This window comes from Giraffa tippelskirchi, chromosome 7, assembly GCF_054371585.1.
Source record: "Giraffa tippelskirchi isolate mGirTip1 chromosome 7, T2T-mGirTip1v1.2.pri, whole genome shotgun sequence".
Classification (NCBI taxonomy): Eukaryota; Metazoa; Chordata; class Mammalia; order Artiodactyla; family Giraffidae; genus Giraffa; species Giraffa tippelskirchi.
In genome coordinates this window covers 2,274,811-2,284,389 of record NC_137281.1, presented here as the reverse complement: position 1 = coordinate 2,284,389, position 9,579 = coordinate 2,274,811, and the positions used below count along the sequence as shown (strand labels likewise).

The following is a 9,579-nucleotide window of genomic DNA, read 5'->3' as shown; positions in this document are numbered from 1 at the left end:
AAGAAAGCAAAGTTCTCCTGGAATATTGATCTGATTTTGGTAACAGACTTCTGATGGAAAGTAATAGTTTTGTTTCTAATCATACTTTTGACCCCAATGTTCAGGATGGAAAAATTGCCTAATAAAGCTGTTACAGAGTCTAACTATTCATGATGTGTAACACTGCTGGCTTTAAGTTTACTGCTTAAAACACATGTACAGTGTTTGTGCAACAATTGGGTATAGATGATAAAATGAATGGCCTGCAAAAAGTTTATCTGTTAGCATACCTCTGAGCCTGCTCATGACATCTGATGAAATTTCCCCCATTGTGGACAATTAGGCAATATATAAACAAAAAGGAGGCCTAGCATTGAAGGATATGGCTGGACTGAGAGCAGGCAGAAAAAAGCCACTCTGGCAATGTTGGGAAAATATATTGATTATCAATGATTCCTATCACAGTTAAAAGGGGGAAAGGATGGAAGAAATGTTCACATGTTGAGGTATGGGGAAGTCATTCTGGCCTATACATGATTTAATTTAAACTTTAGGCTAACCAAAACAGCCTGTTGGGGACGCCAGCAGTGAGAATGAGTCCTAACCACTGGACCGCCAGTGAGGTGCTAGGAGTCTACTTTGTCAACTGAATTCTCATTGTCACAGTTTGTGAAATAATTTGACAACAGTCCTTAGTTCTTAGCCAATGGGCATGTCTACCAACCAACTGATGGTTGCCCAGGATTCCAGTATCCTCAATGGAGAAGTGCCTTCACCTCTTCAGGAATCCTTCAGGCTCATGCCTAAGGCATCTGGAGGGCTACCCATCTGAAGCCTGAAATCTGCCTGAGACAGGTGAGGATTTTCTGTGAGCCAAGTTCTCGTGCAAGAAACATGTTGCAATCGGCATCCTCAACATGTTTCCGGAAGGTGTGGGAAGAGGGAAGTGAAATGCCCAAGAAAATTGTTACTGCCCTCACTCTGGAGTAGCGGGGGTGGTGAGGCGCTGGTCATTCCAGCTTTTCCCCTTTCTGTGGCTGCAAAACGGAAGAAGGACCCCTGGACAAGCTGATATGCTACGATGCTCTCCAAACTGCTTCTCCTCCTCTGCTTCAGTAAGTCTCACAGGGCAGTACATGGAGAACACAGAAAGTAAGGTAACTGGTGAGAAGTTGACATTGGGCTTGGAGAGAGAAATGACATCAACTGTAGTTACTGAGTGCATATCATGTATCGGAATTCGGAGTGCAATATACACGTTCCGTCTAAACCAGTGCTTAACAAACTGGGATTGCTCTTGTCCCAGCTTTGTTTGGGATGTTTGCTGACTGCCTGAACTTGATAGGCTTTGAGCTTTTCTTTTGTTCTGGCTTTGTGTTTTTCTTAAGACTGACTCACTGTTTTGCTTACATAAAAATATATGTTAGAGCCTCTATATCAATACCATGAATAAAAGTCCAGTGTCACATAGAAGGTAACTATAAAAAAATGCAGTGGGATAATAAACATGAGAAGATGCTGACTGTGTACTGTTCCATGTCAAGTTTCTGAGCCTGAAATACACAATTTCTTTATTAGAAAGGCAATCAGCCATGATCAAGATATATTGGAGGCTAGTTTCAAATAGACTTCTCGTTGATAACATCAAAGGCAATATGAGAGTGCTTATGGCACGCTGTCATGCAGGGATTTTTTTTTTTTTTACTATTTTTTAAAGAATCTTTTTATTTTGATTTGGGGTATAGCCAATTAACAAGGCTTCCCAGATGGCTCAGTGGTAAAGAATCCTCCTGCCAATGCAGGAACCTAAGGAGACATGTGTTTGATCCCTGGGTTGGGAAGATTCCCCTGGAGAAGGAAATGGCAACCCACTCCAGTATTCTTCCTGGGTTAATCCCATGGATGGAGGAGCTTGGTGGGCTACATTCACTCCATGGGGTCACAAAGAGACACGACAGAGCGAGTGAGCACGTTTAGCCGATAAACAATGTTATGATAGTTTCAGGTGAACAGTGAAGGGGCTCAGCCATACATGTACATGTACCCATTCTCCCCCAAACTCCCCTCCCATCCAGGCTGCCGCATAACCCTGAGCAGAGTTCCCTGTGTCTACAGTATGTCCTTGCTGGGTATCCAATTAAATACAGCAGTGTGTGCGTGTCCATCCCGAACTCCCTAACTCTCCCTTGTCATGCAATGCTTTAATCATCCTTCCTTCCACCCTAAAATCATCACACGTAACACCAGTGGAATATATATTCCACACTTGGGAACTACCACCCTGATCCTTCCCCAAACAAACAATCAACCAGCCAACTGAACCAAAACCCTGAAAGAGAGGATCAGGTCCGTGTTGACAGCTCAGGACACAGATGTGAGTTTACAGAACCAAGTGGCTTGCTTCAGATTGCACAGGTGGTATGTGGGGAAGCCAAATTCAACCCAGAAGGGTCTAGCTCCCCACATGATTCCACTTAGGCACGATGTTCAATTAAGAGGAACACACTCGGGGTCTGCAGTATGGAAGCAGCCTGGGCGTGCCTGATGGGACTTGTGGGTTGGAAAATGCCCGAGGAGGGAAAAGATATGTGGTTCAGAATGTCCCTCGCCCCCCAACTATGCAGCTAGGAGGGGTCACACGATGAGTATTTCCAGAAACCAACAAGGCTTGGTATTCACAGCAAATCTGGAGAGGAGAACTCGCCCTCATGAGGACCTCTGCCCTTGGCTTTCTGCTATCATGGCAACCCACTCCAGGATTCTCACCTGGAGAATCCCATGGACAGAGGAGCCTGGCGGGCTACAGTCCATGGGGTCGCAGAGAGTCAGACACGGCTGAGCGACTAACACTTGAACTTCCTTCACTTCTAGCATCATAAATCTCTGATGCCCAAACTGCTCCTTAGGACATTCCTCGCGTCAGAGGCTGTTTTAGAGACCTGTCTTAGCTGTGTTTTCAGAGGGAAATGCAGGGCCGCAGCACATTCACTGGAGACACAGCTCCTGCACACGCCATCTGCGGGAAATTTGGGAAAACCATGCCAATATCTGAACATTCCTCCTCTTTCAGGGTTACCTTCACAATTAGGGTCAAGTATGCATGACATTCTTGGGCGGGCCACAGTCCCTGGGGTCACAGAGAGTTGGACACGACTGAGAGACTAACGCAGTGTAGCACATGCATGACATAACCCACACAGAGTGCACGCTCAATGAGTGCTAATTTTTAAATTAATTTTTAAATTTTTGTCTGTGTTGGGCCTGTGTTGCTGCCTGTAGGCTTCCTCTAGCCACAGCGAGTGGGGGCTACTCTCTAATTGCGGTGCACGGGCTTCTCACTGCAGCAGCTTCTCTTGCTGCAGAGGGCAGGCTCAGTAGCCATGGCACACGGGCTTCTATGCCCCTCAGCATGTGGGATCTTCCTGGACCAGAGATCAAACCTGTGTCCCCTGCACTGGCAGGAGGATTCTTTTTTTTTTTTAATTTATTTAACTGGAGGCTAATTACTTTACAATATTGTGGTGGTTTTTGCCATCCATCAGCCATGGGTGTACATGTGTTCCTCATCCTGAACCCCCATCCCTCAGGGTCGTCCCAGTGCACCAGCCCTGAGCATACCGTCTCATGCATCTAACTTGGACTGGTGATCTATTCCACATATGGTAATATACATGTTTCAGTGCTATTCTCTCAAATCATCCCACCCTCACCTTCTCCCACAGAGTCCAAAAGCCTGTTCTTTACATCTGTGTCTCTTTTGCTGTCTCGCATATAGGGTCATCGTTCCCATCTTTCTAAATTCCATATATATGCGTTAATATACTGTATTGGTGTTTTTCTTTCTGACTTACTTCGCTCTGTATAATAGGCTCCAGTTTCATCCACCTCATTAGAACTGATTCAAATGCATTATTTTTAATGGCTGAGTAATATTCCATTGTGTATATGTATCACAGCTTTCTTATCCATTCGTCTGCAGATGGACATCTAGGTTGCTTCCACGTCCTGGCTATTGTAAACAGTGCTGGCAGGAAGATTCTTAACCACTGGATCGCCAGGGAAATCCAAGTACTACTTTTTTATGTTTTTTATTCCTTTTCTTTTTCCAGCCACGCAGGGCAGCTTGTGGCGTCCTAGCTCCCCAACCAGGGATGGAAGCGGTGCTCCCTGCAGTGGAAGTTTGAACTCTTAACCACTGGACTGAGGGGGAATTCAATGTTTATTATTCCTTTTATCATTCAGTCCCCTCTGACCTGGTTAGACATTGATTCCAGTAACAATTGCTTTCAGAGATCTTTTAGCCTTTAAATTTTTAAAACCTTCTCCTTTCAACCATTTGCAAGTATGTATTTCAGTGGTATGCTGGGCATTCACAACGTTGTGCAAAACATCAGCCCGCACTTTTCATCATCCCCGACATGAACTCTGTGCCTGTTAACCAATAAGCTGTTTCCTCCTTCTCCTCAGCCCCTGGTGACCTCTACTATACTTTCTGCCGCCATGAATTTGCCTGTTCTAGGTATTTCAGTGGAGTCATAACGGTGTTTGTTTTTTCGTGTGTCTGGCAAGTTTCACTTAGCCTAATGCCTTCAAGGTCCATCCATGTTGTAGCGTATATCAGAACTTCATTTATTTTCATGGCTGAATAATATTCCATTATGTGTATGCGTCTCATTTTTACAATCCATTGATCTTTTGATGGACATTTGGGTCGTCTCACCTTTTGAGTATTTACTTTTCTGCTTGTTTCATAACATGAAACATAATATTTTTGATTGACTCATGCAATTTTAGCACAAAGGCTTGGTAACTTCCCTCTTTCATTGCAAAAACACAGGACTGTTTAGTCCACACAGGGGTAAAAAGAGGAAATCTCTAAGCCACACAGACCTAACCAACATCCATTGAGTTAGATCAATCTCTCTCTTATAATAATGTTAGAAAACAGGCTTGATATTGGTTTTAAAAAGATGTTAGCACTCAGGTAAACCCGTATCTACCATATGCAGGCATTAACGGTAGTATGTGTGTATATACACACACACGCACACTTTCCAGATTCTTTTCCCTTACAAGTTATTACAAGATATTGAAAATAGTTCCTTGTGCTATTCGGTAGGTCCTTGTTGCTTATTTTAGATACAGCGGTGTGGACCTGTTCATCCCAAGCTCATGATTTATCCCTCCGCCTTCTCTGACACCCTTGGGCACCATAAGTTTGCTTGCTATGTCTGTGGGAACTAGGAGCCCACGGGCAGCACAGCCAAAAAGAGAGAGAGAGAGAAAGACGTGTCAAACTAAGAATGGCTCAGGGAGAAGGAGAGAGGAAGAGGCTCCGGGGAATTCTGCGGAGCCGAGAAAGGTCCTGGGGTCTTGGGGGTGAGCGCAGCCCAGGAGGAGCTCTGAGGTCGGGGTGGAGATGCTGGGAGCAGAGCGGGCCCCGGGTCCAGCGCAGGGACGTGCGCGCTCCGGCGGGCGGGAGCCCCAGGACGGCCCCTGGGGGCCAGAGGTGACGAGCGGGCTCCAGGCTGGTGTTCGTGTCTCATTCCCTGCAGGGCTGTGCGTCGGCCAAGCAGACGGAGGAAGAGCTGGTGAGCGTTTCTCCGTGGACCTTCCTGATCCTCCCCCCGAGGGACCCTCACTTTCCCTTCCCTCCCAGATGGGCTTCCCGAGCGCCCCCACACCTGAGACCCGCCTCCTTCCAGAGTCGCTTCCCAAGCCCACCCTCAGGGCCTGGCCCAGCTCGGTGGTCCCCGCCCAGAGCTCTGTGACCCTGAGATGCGGGACTCCCACCAGGAACGTAAGCTTCGCTCTCAGGAAGGGGGGACACGTCTGGGAGACCGTCCAGTCGCCTGACTCCACAGAGGGCCGGGCTGAATTCCATCTCCCCGATGTAACGTCCAGCCACGCGGGAGAGTACACCTGCGAATACCACCGGAGGGGGAACCCCCGCGTGAGCTCCCGGCCCAGTGACGCCCTGCTGCTGCTGGTGACGGGTGAGGGGGGCGCCTGCGGAGGACGGACGGTCCCCGGGGCCAGCGGACGAGGGAGGGACCGGGCGAGGAGATGGAGAGGGGCTCTCCCCTCCAGGGTTGTTGGGAGCGGGAGGTGGAGAGAGGCAGGGACAGAGGTCATGCCTTGGTTTGATCCAGGGCTTGCAGGAGGGAAAATCTTCCTGGAGTCAGGCAGAAAGAGCTACAGGTCATTCACACGTCCCCCAAGAAGCCCCTGCTGGGAGAACAGGGCAAGCGGGGGACCCAAGGCTCCCCTGCCGTGACCTCGGAGCCCTCCTTCTCACAGGGTATCTCCGTGAACCTTCCCTGCAAGCCCACCAACGGGGCCCAGTGACCGAAGGACAGGAGGTGACCCTGCAGTGCCAGAGGCCGGCCACGGGCCTGGGGACGGTCATGTTCGCTCTGCTCAAGGCAGGAAGGGCAGCGCCGGTGCAGGTCCGGGTGCCGGCCGGGCGGGAGACCGACTTCTCCCTGCGGAACGTGAACGCCGGCGACAGTGGGAACTACAGTTGCGTGTACTACCAGGCCAGGGCCCCTTTCCTGGCTTCACAGCCCAGTCCTCGCCTTGAGATCCGGGTGGCGGGTAAGGTTCTGCGCGATTTGAGGGTTTTTTTCTATTTAAGCGAGTGATTGACTTATCCTTTGGCTCTCGTTTCTACTCCACTTGCACTTCTCTTTTTTTAAGTTGATTCATTTATTTACTTTTGGCCGCACTGGGTCTTCGTTGCTGCCCCTGGGCTTTCTCTAGTTGCGGCAGGGACTGGTCTTTGCTGCACTGTGCAGGCTTCTCACTGCAGTGGCTTCTCTCGTTGTGGAGCACAGCCTCAAGGGGCTCCGGTTCAGTCATTGTGGCCCAAGGGCTTAGTGGCTCCACGGAATGTGGGATCCTCCTGGACCGGGGATCGAACCTGCGTCCCCTGCATTGCAAGGCAGATTCTTAACCCCTGAACCACCAGGGAAGTCTGCACTATCTCCTCTTTTTAATGTCTTTTCTTTCCTGCTTTCTATTCCTTTGTTGTTGTTGTTGTACATTCTTGGTCAATTTCTCCTGCTTTTCTTCAAAATGATCAAACCTACCACCCTCAAAATTCCTTCTACCACTCTTGCATCTCTTAAGTTTGGTTTATCCTGCTGATCTTGATTTTATTCTCAAGAGCAGTTTTTGTTGTTCTCAGAATATGGTGATTTCTCAATTTAGAGAAATGGATGAAACATCTTTCCATATCTCAGGACACTTACTGTTTGAATTTGTCTGAGATGATTTTACTTCCTGGCAGAATTTTGTTCCACTGAATGCTACAGGCTTTCCTTTTCTCAACTTTGTCAACTTCTGTCTCTCTTTCTCTCTTTTTAAATTTATTTTTATTTATTTATTTGGCTTCACTTAGTGGCAGCACACAGGATCTTTTGTTGCAGCATGTGGGATCTAGTTCTGTGATCAGGGATCACACTCGGGCCCCCTGTATTGGCAGGGCAGAGTCTTAGCCACTGGACCACCAGGGAAGTCCCCCACATGAATGTTTACGATTAGAAATCAGGGTCTGTGTGCTCAACCCCAAGATGCGGAGAGGGCTTACTGAGCAAGATGGTGTCATTACGAATTTCTCCCAGTGGCTTTTGCCTGCAGGGAACACTGCTGGTGATGCTTTAGAGAAGAGCTTGGCACTGACTGGGATGTGTAGGGGGAACACACGAACACAGGCTTTTCTTTAGGAACCAAGACCAATGCCAGGCTGGAGCCCTTCTTGGCTGAAGCGGAGATCCTCCAAGGTCCAGATGCTGAGCTACTAAGCTCAGTTTTCTAGACTCACTGCCAGCATGAAGGTCTGTGCGATGGAGGGGGAAGCAGATGAAGCTGCTGAATTATTTCAGTGCTTTGTGGAGCATCTTCGGTTTTTAGAGCTGTTCCTAAGGCTGTGTGTGTGAAGTCACTTCAGTCGTCTCTGACTCTTTGCAACGCCATGGACGGTAGCCCGCCAGGCTCCTCTGTCCATGGGACTCTCCAGGCACGAATACTGGAGTGGGATGCCATTTTCTTCTCCAGGGGAATCTTCCTGATCCAGGGATTGTGCCCACGTCTCTTAATTCCTGATTTATGGAGGTAGAAGGGGAAAAAAGGAAACGTGATAAAGAACAAATAAATGGAGACTTCCCTGGTGGGCTAGTGGCTAAGACTGTGCAGTCCCAATGCTGGGGGCTGGACTTGGTGCCCTGGATCCTACACCCAGCAACTAAGATATAACACAGCCAAATACATAAATTAAAAAAAACCAAATAAGTGAAAGATAAATGACAAGGCAGAGGGAATATAAAGAACAGAGGAGGCAGGCGGAACCATTGCAATGTTTATTTTTTCCATGATTAAAACTTCAATGTCGGTACAGCTGACCACCAGCCAGGAAAACCGGGCGGGTGGATGAGAGTCACACTGGGTAGATGACACCGTTGCATGGTCAGTGCTGACCCACTTCTCTCTTTTAGCTTCCCCGCCTTCCATAACCTTGGATTACACCATGGGCAACTACATCAGACTAGCTCTAGCCGCCATAATTATGGTTATTGCAGGGGCTTTCCTGCTCGAAGCCTGGTGCAGGCAGAGGCGCGTCTGCAAGGAGTGAGGTAAAAACAAAACAGTCCTGAACACTCTCCATAGTCTACCATAGAACTTATTCTTTAAAAATTTACTTATGTGTCTGCACTGGGTCTCAGTTGCGACCCTCGGGATCTTTAGTTGCGGCCAGGGGGACTCTAGTTCCCTGACCGGGGATCGAACCCAGGCCCCCTGCATTGGGAGTGTGGGGATCTTAGCCACTGGACCCCCGGGGAAGTTCTGATGGTGGCTAACTCTCTACAGTCAAATCTTCCTACAATACTCGTTGCTTTTCTCCTTGCTTACATTCAGGATGAAGGATCCCAGGTCCCCAGAGCTGGAGAAGCCCGTGGAATGACTTATGCTGAACTGGACACCAGAGCCCTAAGTGAAGGTCTTCCCGGCCGGAGAGGGAAGGAAGAACTCCCGGAAAGGAGTGGGTGACGAGGGAGAGGCCCCTCAGGGGACTGGGCAAGTGGGAGGCTCTCTCCTCAGATCGCCAATAAACGTGCATTTCCTTCTAAAGAATTTCTTTTAAGTGAGAGATATTATTCACATAGAGCTAAACACACGCATCTTAAGGGCACAGCCTCCATGACTCTATTTATCTATTTTTCTATCATCTATCCATCCCCTTCTGTCATCTATCTGTATATCCACCCAGCATTCCATCTATTCATCTATCATCTATCTATCCATCATATTCTGTCATCTATCACATATCCATCCATCATTCCATCTATTTATCATCTATCCATCCGATTCTGTCATCTACCCATATATCTATCCATCATTCCATCTATCTATCTGTACCTGTGGTCCGTCTCTGACGCCGTGTTTATTACCCTCATGGTCTGGTCCAGTGGCTCCATGGTGCTTCTCCTGCACAGACACCGCCAGAGGGGGCGGTATATCCACAGGTGCCCCCCGGAGCCCAGAGCCGCCCACACCATCTTGATGCTGGTGCTCACCTTCGTCACCTTCTACGTGCTCAAT

General features: G+C 48.4%; 1 protein-coding gene across 3 annotated transcripts; it reads left to right on the top strand.

Moving 5' to 3' along the window:
• Nucleotides 1-956: 956 nt before the first annotated feature.
• TARM1 (T cell-interacting, activating receptor on myeloid cells 1) lies at nucleotides 957-9,111 on the top strand. Of its 3 annotated transcripts, none has more exons than XM_081512331.1 (6): nucleotides 957-1,094; nucleotides 5,535-5,570; nucleotides 5,685-5,975; nucleotides 6,280-6,576; nucleotides 8,475-8,612; nucleotides 8,896-9,111. In XM_081512331.1, exons 1-5 carry the CDS (start codon nucleotides 1,061-1,063, stop codon nucleotides 8,609-8,611), a joined length of 795 nt encoding a protein of 264 aa, XP_081368457.1. In that variant the 5' UTR covers nucleotides 957-1,060; the 3' UTR covers nucleotide 8,612; nucleotides 8,896-9,111. The 3 variants fall into 3 exon arrangements, with proteins under 3 accessions (XP_081368457.1, XP_081368456.1, XP_081368458.1); XM_081512332.1 differs by having other exon boundaries at nucleotides 1,026-1,094; nucleotides 5,535-5,576; XM_081512330.1 differs by having other exon boundaries at nucleotides 964-1,094; nucleotides 5,535-5,975.
• The last annotated feature ends 468 nt before the right edge of the window (nucleotides 9,112-9,579 follow it).